Source organism: Anneissia japonica, unplaced genomic scaffold, assembly GCF_011630105.1.
Source record: "Anneissia japonica isolate Jap-2015-1 unplaced genomic scaffold, ASM1163010v1 scaffold1078_len308785_cov188, whole genome shotgun sequence".
In the NCBI taxonomy this organism is placed as follows: Eukaryota; Metazoa; Echinodermata; class Crinoidea; order Comatulida; family Comatulidae; genus Anneissia; species Anneissia japonica.
The window spans coordinates 148837-165646 of NW_022725562.1; the positions used below are offsets into that span (position 1 = coordinate 148837).

General features: G+C 32.4%; 1 protein-coding gene across 1 annotated transcript; it reads left to right on the plus strand.

Annotated features, from left to right (window-relative positions):
- Nucleotides 1–5672: 5672 nt before the first annotated feature.
- LOC117112736 (DET1- and DDB1-associated protein 1-like) lies at nucleotides 5673–16286 on the plus strand. Its single transcript, XM_033255883.1, has 5 exons — nucleotides 5673–5797; nucleotides 11457–11540; nucleotides 12654–12705; nucleotides 13215–13276; nucleotides 13874–16286. Exons 1-5 carry the CDS (start codon nucleotides 5765–5767, stop codon nucleotides 13979–13981), a joined length of 339 nt encoding a protein of 112 aa, XP_033111774.1. The 5' UTR covers nucleotides 5673–5764; the 3' UTR covers nucleotides 13982–16286.
- Nucleotides 16287–16810: the final 524 nt, after the last annotated feature.

The window sequence follows — 16810 nt, forward strand, 5'->3', positions numbered from 1 at the left end:
TGGAAATATATGATAATGTGATATTATTATTATTATTATTATTATTATTATTATTATTATTAATATCATTATTTATTATTATGGCAAAATTATTTATTCTAGCGCTCAATCAAGATCAGATTATTATTATTATTATTATTAATATTATTATTATTAAAATATACAATATACAAAATATAATTCAAATCAGAAAAAAAAAATCAAACGAACAAAACATTACATAGTACAGTACATTAAATAGACCATAGTCATTAGCTGCCAGGAAAGCAGAGAAGCAGCCTAAACCACTATCACCAAATAGGTGTGTACCTCCAACTAATGACTACTAAGATAATATAAATTATATAAATGATAGATAAACACATGTGACTTAAGCATTGGCATTATTATATTTAGCCTAAGATTTATAATTACTGATGCTAATACTAATTTAAATATTACATTAGTTATACAAAATTTATATCAGAAATAAATTAATTATAGAAAACAATATATATATATATATATATATATATATATATATATATATATATATATTCATATCTGATCGATGTAGTTGATGATATTCCACGTATGTCTCGATGGTAGAATAACACTGCAGTTGTTAAAATAAAAACCGGACACTTTGACATGGTTTGAGACATATAAATTTATTAAACGAAATTTTCGGCAGCGTCTGCTGCCTTCCTTAGCGTAAGAGTGTCTCACACTTACGCTAAGGACACTCTTACGCTGAGGAAGGCAGCAGGCGCTGCCGAAAATTTTGTTTAATAAATGTGTATGTCTCAAACTCAGCGTACGAGTCTACCCTTGAATCCACCACTGGGGTCTATAACACTTCGGCCCCACCATGGTTGGGGCTGAGGTAAGAAAATTTATGATTATGGCACCTCTAGATGGCCGGAAATGGCACTCGCAGACTTAAACGAGAATAGATGTAATTCTAGCAAAACCTATAGAAAGAGAGAAGATGAGTTTTGTACGGAGCGCGTTATTGACACACCAGCGGCGGGGGAAACACTCAAATTTCTCAAAAAGCTTATAAATAAAGTTAAAAGTCAAATTAGAGGCAGTTCTAGTTGAAACACTGTAAGTTTTGGTTGATAGATTTTGTTTAGATGTTGACCTTTGGCGATTTTTTCAGGTACCCGTGTACTGACTGTTAGTTCCGTTGGTTTGAAAAAAGCAAATCTCTGCGTCTAGGGGTTACCAAAATATCTGTGTACTTTCATTCATGAGAAAGACAAAATACAGTACGCCTTGTGGCTTAGGTGCAAGTTGCGTTTATAAAAAAGGAAAGGAAGACATCAAAATGCAGCTAATTTTTTCAAATTAATATTTTTTCCTTATAATTGGAAATTTGCATATTCAAAATTAATTTACATGTACGGGGACACGTGGCCAAGTTGTAATTTATGAATTTCATCAATTAGTTATCCGCCCTATAAGTGTCTATTTAAAAGAAAGAAAAAACATTTGTTTCCAATTTGTTCCATTATGCTATTCTAAAATGTGTATGTCTCAAACTCTGCCTTCATCAGCGTACGAGTCTACCCTTGAATCCACCACTGGGGTCTATAACACCTCGGCCCCACCATGGTTGGGGCTGAGGTAAGAAAATTTATGATTATGGCACCTCTAGATGGCCGGAAATGGCACTCGCAGACTTAAACGAGAATAGATATAATTCTAGCAAAACCTATAGAAAGAGAGAAGATGAGTTTTGTACGGAGCGCGTTATTGACAAACCAGCGGCGGGGGAAACACTCAAATTTCTCAAAAAGCTTATAAATAAAGTTAAAAGTCAAATTAGAGGCAGTTCTAGTTGAAACACTGTGAGTTTTGGTTGATAGATTTTGTTTAGATGTTGACCTTTGGCGATTTTTTCAGGTACCCGTGTACTGACTGTTAGTTCCGTTGGTTTGAAAAAAGCAAATCTCTGCGTCTAGGAGTTACCAAAATATCTGTGTACTTTCATTCATGAGAAAGACAAAATACAGTACGCCTTGTGGCTTAGGTGCAAGTTGCGTTTATAAAAAAGGAAAGGAAGACATCAAAATGCAGCTAATTTTTTCAAATTAATATTTTTTCCTTATAATTGGAAATTTGCATATTCAAAATTAATTTACATGTACGGGGACACGTGGCCAAGTTGTAATTTATGAATTTCATCAATTAGTTATCCGCCCTATAAGTGTCTATTTAAAAGAAAGAAAAAACATTTGTTTCCAATTTGTTCCATTATGCTATTCTAAACACTAAGCCATATTTTAGACCATAAATAATGAGTTTTAACTCCCAAAATTTATGAAGTTGGACTTTATGGTCAATTGATTAGAGCTAGTAACACCATAGAGGATATGGATGGCTTGTAACACAGTGACTATAATACAGGGAGATGTGCATGTTATTTGATTCTTGATGTTCGAGTCTTTTTTATTAGTACAGAATTTATTTGACGTCTAAAATATAATTAATGCGACAATAATTCGGCTTCGTGAGTTCGATTGTCTTCAGACTGTAGCGAATTTGGTCTTAGAGTAAGGCTCCCAACCTGAGTTATAAATTATTAAAAATGAACGTCCCGGCCTTGAATTTTAAAGCACTTAAACGCTTGTTGTGTACGTATGCAGGATCAGAAAGCAGCTGTAGGACTTGTGGCCTTCAAACAATTAGATTTTTTTAAACAGGTGATTTTTTCTTTTTATTTTCTTTTTTTTTATATAATCGATACCGAACAATAATTTTGTTGACTATTAAATGCTGACATTGAACTAGCTATTGTAACTAACTCAATATATTATACAGAGACTAGTTCAGAATTATTAAATTTTCTTTACTGCGTGGTAAGTCATGGTTGTGTTTTATGTTTGTTTGTTTGTTGTTCAAACACAGGTATATTTCATTAAAATATTTCCCATAAAAATCATCCTTGTTTATGAATTTGTTCATAATGACCATATTCAATATTTCGTTTTTTATTATTAAGAAATTTTAATGATGCTTAAAGAAACGAAATATGGTAATAAATCAATATCTATTCGCTCAGTATGATTAGAGACGTAGTGGTAATAATCACTAGACCATATGGTTCTCACAGAGTATTTTGTGTTGGTTAAGTCTGGAGGGCCTGGGTAAAATAAAATTCGATTGCAAGAGTAACGCTAGAACACTTTATTATGTAATATTATGCTATTTTAATTGTAATTTTTAATAATTTTCAGTTATTTACATATTTATAGTAATTATAGCAATATTAATTATAATCATTGCAATAATAATAATAATAATAATATTTTTATAACTTGTGATTTTATAGTATTGATTATATTTTTGACGTTTATTGCAATTTTCGCCTGTAAGTGGGAACGAAGAGTTCCTGTTGGACGATTGTTACAAAATAAATAAACAAACAAACAGACAAACAAACAATTCCGAGCATTTAAAGGTGATACACCAACAACCATGCTGAGGTTGGTTTGCATCCTTCGTAGGCATAAACGCTCACCATCCCCGGTGGAGATGTGAAAAACCATGCAAAGATTGTTCAAGTTTCAAACATACGATAATTTAAACGTTTTTTTGGCATAAAGTAAGTTAGACTTCTGATTTGATCAGCATCTGATAGACATAATTTACTAATTAAAACTAAAAAGTCACCAAAATTATATTCTGTGTTTCTTCCTCAAATGTCTTGACTAAAAATCAATGTTAAAAAATAAAGATCATTAAAGTATTTAATGTTTGGTATTATACACAACATAGCATGTACGTTACGCTTTATATCTGAAGTGTTTTTTATTCATATTATCATTTCAGTTATTTACATATTTATAGTAATTATAGCAATATTAATTATAATCATTGCAATAATAATAATAATAATAATAATAATAATAATAATAATATTTTTATAACTTGTGATTTTATAGTATTGATTATATTTTTGATGTTTATTGCAATTTTCGCCTGTAAGTGGGAACGAAGAGTTCCTGTTGGACGATTGTTACAAAATAAATAAACAAACAAACAGACAAACAAACAATTCCGAGCATTTAAAGGTGATACACCAACAACCAAGCTGAGGTTGGTTTGCATCCTTCGTAGGCATAAACGCTCACCATCCCCGGCGGAGATGTGAAAAACCTGCAAAGATTGTTCAAGTTTCAAACATATGATAATTTAAACGTTTTTTTGGCATAAAGTAAGTTAGACTTCTGATGATTTGATCAGCATCTGATAGACATTATTTACTAATTAAAACTAAAAAGTCACCAAAATTATATTCTGTGTTTCTTCCTCAAATGTCTTGACTAAAAATCAATGTTAAAAAATAAAGATCATTAAAGTATTTAATGTTTGGTATTATACACAACATAGCATGTACGTTACGTTTTATATCTGAAGTGTTTTTTTTATTCATATTACCCTCAAATGACCTACCGTATAGGCCTAAAAAATCATTTTTATTTAATAAATATGCTCGTAGGTATATTTAGCTTCAGTCCATTTGGAAAATACACACACATTTTATTCTACAGAATTCAGAAAAAAATATTAATTTCGAAGAAACTACTATTCTATATTCAGTTATAAACGTTTCAATTCACTACCGTATATACACACTAATGATTATGATTGCAATCAATAACATAGCATAAATACCGTAATTATTTAAAAAAAACCACTACTGACAACATAATGAAAATACACATTCAAAAGACGTCAATTAGATAAAATACAAGAAAAAACACCAAAAATATGTAAAATGCCCATAAAGATTAAAGAACAATTTGAATGAATGTTTTTCATAATGTGAATATTTTAATTGTATTTATTACACATAGAAGTTGAGTTTAGCGTTTAAATGGAGGAGTAAATTTAATATGTTTTTCAAAGTTGTGGTTAGGTACCGGGGTATGTCACAAAATAACGTTAATACAACATTTGTTTTGGAATTATGTTCTATATACGTATAATTATGGTTCTATACAAATAGGATTAGGTTACCTATACACCAAACTGTAACGTAATTGTAACGATCAACGTAAAATTGCTAGCCAGTTTACTTCCATATGTTATGTAAAAATTACAAAGGTCTTGGATTATATTTGAAAAAGTATCTGTTGTCCATGTACTCAGATTCGTTCCCTGAATAAATTATATTGTGTTCTACTGTCTAACTCAACGTTTCCGCATCATACATACATACATCTGATTTATCACCAATTATATTATCAATATGTTATATATACACATCTAGATGTGTATAAGAGACAGATATGATAGATTGGACACTATGCTACCACTGGAAAATCTGATTTGTCACCAATTATATTATCAATATGTTTGTTGATCAACTACCCGGATTCGTTTAGTAAGTGATTGACCGATTGGTTGTTTAGTTGACTGGTACACACTGATTGATCAATTAATAAATGTATGGCACTGTTTTGAATTTGTTTGTGTAGAGGTTCACACCGGTAGAAATTGTTTTCTTTTCTGTGTGCTCCTTGGTCACTTCTTTTGTATAATCATTATTATTCTTGCATTATTTCCAAATGAATGTTGAATTGAATTGAATTGAAACTTTATTTGTGAATAGTAACATAACAGTGTAAAGGCCTGTTATTGTCCGATTGAACGTTCAGCTATGTGTAACGAGCTCGTTCGCGTTTTAACGCGTTTCGAACTCATTGCGATTTTCAAACCTATCGTAAATTGGAATTGCGTTTTGCTTGTTTTGAGTGACGGAACGGCTTTGATGAGTGTTTCCCATCAACTTGATTTAAATATGGTAAGGTTATTTTGACATCTGTTTTACTTTCAAATAGTTTGGCTATTATGTCGTCCAATTGCTTATGCTATAGCAGATTGTAGCAAGTCATCTGTTACGTGATATTAGAACACTGCCTGCCAATGTCATCAAAGCAAGGGGTGGGTCTCTTTACGTTAATGGGTTTTGAATAGACTGCTCCTGCCGCTCCTCTAACTGCCTATAACTTGTCAATCAATGAACTAGGCCATGGGCCTAGGCCTAGCTAGTGTCCTTGTCCCATACTCATAGGCTAACATACGAAACCGTATTAGCGCCGGGCCTAAGCCTATGCATAAACCATTAGACTTCACTAAATCATATGTAGGCTTATATATATAGGCCTATCGTCACTGTTTTCACGAAGACTACTACTACTGGACTACGGGACTACTTTACAAATCCGTAAATTTCACTATCAAAACTTGATCAAGATAACAAAAATTTGAATATTTTTTACTAATGTTTTAAGATAAAGCATTAAACAATTCAAATGTTCAATTTATTTTTCTTTTCATAACTTTAATTAACCTGTTAATTAGTGTGAAAAGTTTGTGTTTGCGAAAACGATCAGAATATACACAGCATATTTAATTTATGTTTTCGCCGTGGCTAGAGATACGGTACCGTATCTGAACTTCCGATTGCTAGAGTTACGGTAAATGATATTACGTCATGATTAGCCAATAGAAACGCTGATACATGCGTGACGTCATTCAGTGCACTGCTGCTGCAAGAGTAATGAGTGTGTGTTTTAGCAATGATCGAAGATTCATTCGTTCGCGGGTGTTGTTGATAAGCTGTGATTAATATTCTGTAGCCTGAGGCCCTATAGCAAATAAAAAGGATAGCAGTTTTGATCGCGACGTCAACTTTGCAAAAAGCCAAAATCGAGTCGGTCATTTCTATTGGCTAATCATGACGTAATATCATTTACCGTACCTTTAGCATTCGGAAGTTCCGATACGGTACCGTATCTCTAGCCACGGCGTTATGTTTTTTACACATAGAGTGAAGTTTGTCTGTACATGCTTCGTTGTTAAGACACTCAAACTTGCACAAGCTGTATTTTCGCCGATGTTTAACCATTGTAACAATGTAGTCAAAGGCGAAAACAGGCTTACAAACATGGCTTATCCTGCTATCATCATTTTTTTACTAATAATTCCACATTTGATACTCATGTAACTGTAGTAGACCTATTCCAAGTTATACTGCAAGAAGGGTACCGCTATGCCTAGGTAAGCTAGGGAAATCTAATCTTTATGCACTTGTCAATTGTAGTCCCTCCCCCCTCAGGCCAAGTTTGGAAAAGTGCGTATGATTGATCATAAAAAAAGAAAATTGACTGATTGATCTGCTTGATAGAATTTATTCAGTATCAAAACAGAAATTAAATAAGAAAATTAATAAAGTAGTAGAAACAGATCATTGCCTTGGCTCACTACTGGTGTATTTTTTGACGCAAACTAGGTCAAATACACAGTTCACGCAACACATGTCACCTCGCCCCCCCCCCCCCATCGTTGTGTGGTGGAGGTTGAAATTTTATGTAATTTAATACTGTGATCTATAAAAAATGAAACCATGATGGTAGGCCTGAAGTACCTGAAGAATGCCTAGGTAGGACCAGACCATTTGACAGCACTACATCTGAAACCCCGGCACTCCAACGTGTAAAATTCCCGGCCCTTTCGATGCCGGTTACATCAACGGGTGAAATTGTACACAACTATGTGTACAATTGACAAGTGCATTAATACAGTACATCCACAATTAGTGGTTAAACCAAGCTAGCCCAGACCTAGTGATCACAACGTTTGCAACGCCGCATGCACGTCTTTTAGTAACCCAATGAAAGTTTGTGTCTGTTCGTTGAAAACAAAAAATCTGTTTTTCTCGGTTTGTGCGCTACTGCTTATTAGCGTAATTATAGCTAAATAGTGTAGTTGCACTTTTAAAAATTAGGTGAAAAGTGAAAGTTTGATGTACATAATCAAAATGTCAAAAGAAAAAAAATTGAAAAAATATGATTTTTGAAGTTGGTGCCTCTTTGTGATGTCGGTGACGATACTGTAAGTGTGTATATATTATATATATTAAACAATAAATAATATTATAAACTATGACGTGACTAGGGATACAGTACTGTACCATATCTTTTCTTCCGTTTGTTAAGTGCACGGTAATTTGCATCATCCAATAAAATGCTGCCAAACGTGTGATGTTATTGTTCATAAAGACTTGTCAATCTGCTCGCTGAATGCAGAGAAAGTTGGTGAAGTAACATTTAGTACTTTGTCTTGAATATGAATTAAGCCTTCTATTGCAGTATCCTGTGTCGTGGTCTTACAAAAATGCATTACTGTTCAACAAAAAGACCAATTAAAGGCAATCTTCACATGTTCCATAATTGAGTTATTTTATTAGTGATTGTTAATGTTAGTAGCTTAGTCACTTAAAGAAACATTATTGTATATTACATAACAACTATACTGTACAATAGCCAAGACAGTAAATAACAATGTTTTTTCCCTTTTGAATAATATTTGATTTTTGATTTATCCAGATGTGAAAGTATAGCTCCAAGTAGGGAGTTGTTATTAAACTCCCTGCTCAAAAAAAAAAACTACATGCCATAATAATAAATGTCAAACTATTGAATCCCAACACATATCAGGAAAAGGTATTTAAATTAATTATACCATCCTTTCTCATACGAAAACTAATTTATGCATTGTCATTATAACAGTCCCGAAAAACGGTATTATTTCTAGGGGTTAGAAGCTTATACAGGCCTATATTTAAAATTGCCACTCTTTACAATCTGACCAACATATTCATACACTTTGAATGCACATGCATAACCGATAACTCCTTTGATTTACCCAACTTTGTGTAGACTTCGTCGCTGTTACTTCCACCAATCGTCAACATCGTTCGTTCGGCCAGAATTCAGATCGAGAAAATGAGTTTCCACAGTCGTGATTATAGTGTCAATTTTCTCAAATATATTTTCATGCAGGCCCATTTAAACAGTAAAGTGCTAGTAATCCTATAAGAATCCTTAGTTTACAGTATATTCAGGTGTTTAGTGCATGTGTCAGGCGCGGATCCAAGGGGGATCCGCGCAAGTCCGCAAGTTGGCCACCTGGCCTGGGTCCAAAAAAAAAAGAAAAAAGAAACTTTAAAAAAAAAAAAAAAAATTGATCGTCCAAAAGGCCTCAGAGGTTATTTTCGGCCGTCTAGAATACAGAAATTTTTTTATTGGGTCCACATTTTAAAAATGGGTCCAGATTTCTCTTGCGTAATAGGTCAATTTTTAAGAAAATGGGTCCAGATTATTCATATTTTTGCGTAAAATGGGGCAAAATGGGTCCACATTACTTATGCGTAAAGTGAGTCCACCATGATATTGTCCCACACAGTTTTGAAAATCCTCGCTACGGCATTGCCCTGTACAGTGTTGTCATGAAATAGATTAGACCAAGCAAACTCCGCAAACCCTGCAAGCCTCCAAAAACACAGTGCAAACCCCATCCAAACCTTGTGATAATGATTGAATCACATAGTATAAGACTCAACTTGGTATCTCAATAAAAAAAATCTTAATTTTATGTTCGTTACAACCTATTTTTGGGGTAAAAATGCCATTTTTTTGTATTAAAACATTGCTAAACCCCGCAAACCCCTCAAAACACAGTGCAAACCCCATCCAAACCCTGTGATAATGATTGAATCACATAGTATAAGACTCAACTTGGTATCTCAATAAAAAAAATCTTAATTTTATGTTTGTCACAACCTATTTTTGGGGTAAAAAGGTCATTTTTTGTATTAAAAAAATGTTAAACCACGCAAACCCCCCAAAACACCGCAAACCCCATCCAAACCCTGTGATAATGATTGAATCACATAGTATAGGACTCAAATTGGTATCTTAAAACAAATCATAATTTTATGTTCGTCACAACCTCCAAAAATCGGTTGTGACGAACATAAAATTATGATTTGTTTTATTGAGATACCAAGTTGAGTCCTATACTATGTGATTCAATCATTATCACAGGGTATAGACGGGGTTTGCACTGTGTTTTTTGAGGTTTGCGGGGTTTAGCAATGTTTTTAATCAAAAAATGGCATTTTTACCCAAAAAGTAGGTTGTTACAAACGGAACATGTGACTTTTTTTTTTACTGAGATACCAAGTTAGTCCTATACTACATGATTCAATCACTATCACAGGGTTTGGATGGGGTTTGCACTATGTTTTGGAGGGTTTGCGGGATTTAGCAATTGTTTTATACAAAAAATGGCCTTTTTACCGAAAAAAAAGGTTGTGACAAACAAAAATTTTTTTTTATTGAGATACCAAGTTAAGTCCTATACTTGCTGCCACAAGGAAGCAAGCTCACGATGTTGTCACGCTAGTGGCGGCATTTTATCGGATAATTGCAATTTACCGTACATTTAGCAAACGGAAGTTAAGATACGGTACCGTACAGTACATGTAAATCTAGCCACGGCATATAAACTAGGCCTGCTGTAGGCTAGCTAGTTAGGCTACAGTACCTACCCTCTCTCTAGGCCACCGTTCCGCAGCATGTATGTGTCCCAAAAAAATTGATGGGTCACCTAATCTCTTCAGATCATGAAAACTTTACTTACGAAGACAAGCAAAATTAAATTACAGTAAATGAAAGTGCAATTTAAGTGTGACATGAGCATCAGTTTACTTTTGTTATGTGTGCGTTATCACAGTTTCATGTTAAAAATACTGTATACTATCAAAAGACTTTAGGTATGACAACTTCAAAGTGTTAGTTGTGTTCAATTTGTTCAGCTGCAAATTATGAGAAAACATTTTTAAATTTAATGTGTCTGTGTCTTCGCTTACAGTAACCCATAAATCTCTGGCAGCAATAGGAATTTATAATAAAATGTCTGTAGATTATTAATTTTTAAAAATTTGATAACTTACATGGTTTTGTTAAATGAGTAATTCAAAGTTTTATGTTCATTTTTATGGGTTTTACATAGTTATTTTTGTGTGTGATAATATCTTTTAATCAATTCACAAAAGAATCAAGTGGGTGGTTTTTCCCACTATCCCTCGCACATGCTGTATTGACTTCGAGTTTGATGGGTCGCGTCTCAGGGCTTGACATATAATTTAGGTTGTGAGCTAAAAAGGTTGAGGAAATATGGCTCTTGGGCCTAGGCCAGACCTAAAAACTGCTTTGAACTTCTGTATCAATTCAGTACTTAACAAACAACATCACAAATTGGTATAAAAATTGCAATAAATTGAATATACCACAAACCACACAGCTTGGCAGACACATATCTGATCTAAAAATACTATGTTTATGATACAGTACTAATAATAGGCTACTTTGCAAATGTACAACCAAGGTTGAAAACATGAGTCATACCATATTCATAATCTAGCTTAGGCCTGTGGATAAGATAAAATAATATTGTACCCTACTGTGTGTCAGGTGTACCTACTCAATTTTTAAAAAACATATGTTGTTTGTAAATAATGTGTGTGTATAGATATGATATACATTGACAAACATGAGAAAAGAAAGGCCTAGTACTGTATTTTAAATGTAGACCTCTGTTGTTACTTTCTACAGAACACTAGTGAATTACTAAAGAGCTTACCTTCCTTCAATGAGAGGAACTTTACTAGATTCCACTGTGATGCAGGTAAAACATCGGTGAGTAGAGCATGAACCAAACACTAAATAATTTGCAAATGATTACGCTAATTATTTGTTGTTGAACGATTATTGTTCAGAAGATTGTCAAAACGACAAATACTGTCTTTTGTACCAGTAGAACTGCAATCTGTTTTATTATACTGTATAATAATTCATCATCGTCATCATTATCATCATCATCATCATCATCATCATTGGATTTATACCAAAACTTAATGTTGTTTTTTTTTGCTTCCTAAACTTTTTTTTTCAAATATAGTGCATATACTATAAATGTATTCTAATAAGAGCAAACTTTTTGGGAGAGTTTGTTAGGAAGTTGGTTTTTGGATTTAGTCATATAAAGTCTTCAACTATTGCTACTAGGTAACACTATAAATTATACTGTAACTACCTTCAACAGTACAAAATGACCAGAGAGGAATTTTGAAATCAGAAAATGTTTTTTTTTAAATTATGAAACACATTAGTTTATAATGGATAAACTAAGATGGAGATGTGGTGCGTCAACAAGGTAAATTCAAGCTTAAAATGAAGATGGCTTAACCAATAGGAATAGATTCAATGGGAGAAGGCTTTTTTTTTATCATGCATTGACTACTAGCGATCATCACTTACAAAGGAATGGCCTTCATCAGTTGAAAGACTTCACCACAGAGATGACTTGTCCACAGTGCATTGTCGGACTACTGGGAGATGGTTTAATGAGATAGTAGGAGATGAATTAACCACTAGAGATACCTTGATCATTTAAAGGGACTTGACTACTGGAGATGGCTTCATCACAGTGGGGAGATGGAAAAAGTCAGTGGCAGTAGAGGATGGTTTGATCACAATGGTTGTGCATTGACTACTGGGAGATGGTTTTACCACTTATTAGAATAATGGGTGTTATTGGTTGGGCAAGAGATTGACAGTGTTGGAAGCTCTTGACTGCCGAAGCACGTATCACATATGGCAGTTAAACACGAAAAAGAATAATGGTTTCACCAAAGACTTGTTCACATAAAGGGAATATGGCTTGAATAAATGGGTGACTTGATACCTGAGCTTTTGAATAAGTCTGTAGTTTTTGAGTTTACATTGGGTTTGTAACATTTTTTTTTTCAGAGTAAGAAACCAACTGTGTACCTTCCAACCAAAGATTACCCCTCTGAGCAAGGTAAGTCAAAGAATTTTTAAACTATATTATTTATATAGCATAATGTAATTTCTGGGCTTTGTATTTACATGTAAGCCATACAGTATATTATGGTTATATTTCTGTATAATATTTCAATGAATTTGTGCCTTTGCTTTACTTAATTTCAGTGACAATTTTCATAATCTAATTAATAGTAGATTAATTCCCTATTTGCTTAAGTTTTTTTTTGGTATCGTTTAATGTTTAAATGTTTTAATAGTGGATTTATATTTTTAATTGTAAATATAAGCATATGTTAATGTTTTTTTTTTGTTTGTTCTGGTGAATTTCAAAAGTTTCCAATTTTTTTTGTTTATTTTGTTTCTGTGTTGTGCTTTTTCTTGTATTGATATTTGAAAATTTGTTTACAGATATTTGAAATTTTGTTTACAGAATTACCAATAAAGAACATTTGAATTTGAATATTGAAACTTTATTCTATTTGCTTTGTAAATGAAAATATATGTTTGTGATTTCTTTCCTCTCAGTAATAACAACGGAAAAGACAAATATTTTGCTTCGATACCTGCATCAGCAATGGGATAAAAAGGTTGGCTGTTTTGTAATGTTTGGTGCCCTGTATAGTATTTGTTAATATAGATACAGTTTCTGTTTAGCTACAGTAACTTGAACAATACTATTCAATATTTGAATTGTTCATTCTAAGTTCATTGTATTCAGTTGAAAAAATGAAAAAATAGCAGATGCATTTACAGTATTATTGTATTCTGTTCCTTATAATATTCTCTGCATATACTTTTTTACATTATTTAAAACTTATTTGTTTCATATCAACTATAGAATTGTATACAATAAAGCATCAGTTGAACATGCTCAAATTATAGTCATTCAATGTTATAAAATGTTGCAACAACAGTGAAACCTATCTTGCCATTCCTTATTCATTACATGGGGATGTACTTATGTTATAATGCCAGTGCCTGAAACTAGTTACTTTTAAAGATGAATTAGTATAAAAATAAAAAGCAGTCATAGGTACTTGAAATTTTCTCCACTGATCAAATGATGTATTCATCATTATCATACATCAGCATTTAAAGAAGTGCTATGTATAGTTGCCATTGTACCTTAAACACCACTCTCATAATTGTTGTCACTTTATGTAAAGCCTCTTTTTTTATTACAGAATATTCAAAAGAAGCGTGATACAAGTAACGCTAACCTAGAAACAGATTCATCACCAGCAAGAAAAGTACCTCGAGTGGAATCAAACCAGGACACCAGTAATAGATAGTGCACTTTATATACTGTATTAGAACCATTGTTAAGGTACCAGTGTATTTAAGTCTTTTGGCTTTCCTCAATTTAACACCCATGGAAGAAAGCATAATTTGCATAATATTGGTGCTTGTGAGCCAGAGAGGATAAGTCATTTATTTATCAATATCAAGAACACTAACAGAATAAATATATAAATTACATAGTGGTCCGATTCCTAGCTCTTTTTTTTTTTTGTTCTTGAAAATTTTAGTAATGTTTAAAAGATTTTTGTTTGAAGTTTAAATATTCCAAGTTATATATTTGTGTTTATTATTGATGGTGACTGATTTATTTCACAATGCGTTCAATCTTTCAAATTCTATTTGCAAAATATAAGTAGTTTAATACTAATTACCTCAAAATAAAGATCAACAAAAACTAGAATATAATATATAATAAAATGTATGAAAATTGAGCATTAAAACTAATAATCCTTGGACAATGCCTCAATTATTAAATTATTGTATGAGCTACTATTACATCAAGATTCCAGTCCAGAGAAAAAATCGTGAAAAATGGGTTCAGTGGTAAAGAATAGGACCGTTCACATAAAATTTGTACGATTTCTAATCCGGACTCCAGATCTGGACCGATGGATCTGAGAGCCATTTGTATCCTGAAATCGTATGGTTTACTTCTTGGACCAATCAGCAACAAGCTTGGTTGGTTCGAACCGATCGAACGCATACATATTTAACGTGAACAAACGTGTTCCGTGCGCGATGTGAACGCAGCATTAAAAAAACGTAGCAACTCACGATTTTTTGTCCGGGCTTGATATGAACGTAGCTTAAATCACTGATACAATGTGAATTCCTGAGTTAAACATATAAAAGCCCTGAAAAACAATAAACACTAATTTGTAAAGCATTCCTCTTTATCATTTGAATAGTAATCAAATTCATTTCATCTTTAAATATGAAATGAGAAACCAGTTTACAGTGAAATGTTATTTTGGCTTGAAGTTCCTGTCACTATAAATAAATAAATAAGACTCTAATTAAATATTAAACACAAAAGATTTTCTAATATTCCCAAACATTGTGAAAGTTGTGGTTTGTTTATAAGCCAGAGGATAATGCTTACACAACATTGCAGCAAAATTAGCAATGTTATTTAGTTAGAATGTATAAAATCTATAATTACACATCTATGGTTCTACAATTTACATGTAGGTTATTTATTTAAATAATAGAGCCTAATAAAGTAGATTTTTCTCATTAATAATACTTTGGTATCTATATTTACTTCAAACAAAGAAGGGAGAAAATTAAAGGTTTTCTTTACAGTTGCTCTACATAATGTTGGATTTGGGTAGTGTCCTGCAGTGGCTTCACTCACAGAAAGGTGAACCTATTTTTCTTCAGGATTTGTGAGACAATCAAAATATGGTAGTTTGTGCCGTGCTGTATTTATACTGTAGCTGTGAATGCCATGTGTTGAGCTTTATCCACGCTATCATATCAAATGCATACAAGATTAAGTCCTATTTATTGTCATATTCAAAGAAAATCAAACTTGTTTTCAAGGTTCAAAAATTTGCCAAATAAATAAATAAAAATGTTATAGATTTGCCCATACTGTATGTGGGTCTAGTGTGGCATCACAATGTCTGTATGGGTAAATAAAAGATATTTCTTCTAAAAAATTTGGATAATGTTAACATACAGTAGCATAGTCATGCAGCATGAAATTAAAATGATAGATTGGATATGACCTTGGATGGTCTTAAATGTTCTGTCCTACCTTCTCTTAAAGTGCTAACTTTGTTTACTATGTCCTTATACATCAAGAAAATGTTATGCTAATGATGATGAATATAAAATAATGATTTTGGGAAACTAATTCATGAGAATAATATGATACCCATTTTTTCTTGTATAAGAAGCTAAAATTAGGTATAAATAATCAATGATAGGTGTGTGTTTGTGGAAAAGTGATTTCTATTTTAGAGCATGTTGGTAATTTGTGTTTGTACAATACAAATCTGACAATTTGATTTATTAACCTTTACTTTCATTTTAACTACAATATGTGGAATTGTGGGCAATTGTCACTAATTTTGTTTTATTTAATGATGTATCGCATGCTATATAAATATATTACATCATTAGTATGTTATGTGTTGATGTATTGCATACTACACTTTTTTTTTTTTTATAAGAACCAGTAAAATTTTGCCCAGGCTCAGTGTTCTTATTTTTTGGCTGATTTCAGGCTCAAAATGTTCTTAATTTGTTCTTATTTTACACTTTTCAAACATAGAAAATTATTATTGTACAGCAAAAACCGGCCCTGAAAAAAATGCCCTGGAAAAATTGCCCCAGAAAAAAGGCCTGGTAAAAATGGCCCCAAATGACAGTACACCTGATTATAGGGGGTATTACATAGTCACACTTACATTACTGTACATAAGGTACAGATATAATTTTTTTGTTTTTCAGAAACCTCATTTGACATTTTACCTCATCCTCAATTTGTTCTTATTTTGTTCTTAATTTTTAAGCAATTTCAGCCTCAGTGTTATTATAAAATGTGTTCTTATAAAATAAAAAAAAGTGTATATAAATATGTGTACATGCATTAGTATGTTTAAAGCTCAATTCAGTGCTCATTTCAATGTATTCAATCTTCAGAATATAAGATTTTTCTTTATTCAGGAATATAGCAACTCCCTGCTTTTATTTTCCTGGATGTTACCATTCCAGAATTCAAATGTTAGAAGGGTCAAAATTGTTTTGAACCTGATTCACACAGAATGCATACTAATAGAATACTGACTTCCTCCAAAATCCCTGTTGGC

What these genes read in the sequence shown, in the direction of transcription:
- LOC117112736 (XM_033255883.1), top strand. Translation starts at nt 5,765, where the DNA reads ATGAGTGTTTCCCATCAACTTGATTTAAATATG. An exon ending in AGATTACCCCTCTGAGCAAG is followed by an intron (nt 12,706 to 13,214) that starts GTAAGTCAAAGA and finishes CTTTCCTCTCAG; the next exon opens with TAATAACAACGGAAAAGACA. An exon ending in ATCAGCAATGGGATAAAAAG is followed by an intron (nt 13,277 to 13,873) that starts GTTGGCTGTTTT and finishes TTTTTATTACAG; the next exon opens with AATATTCAAAAGAAGCGTGA.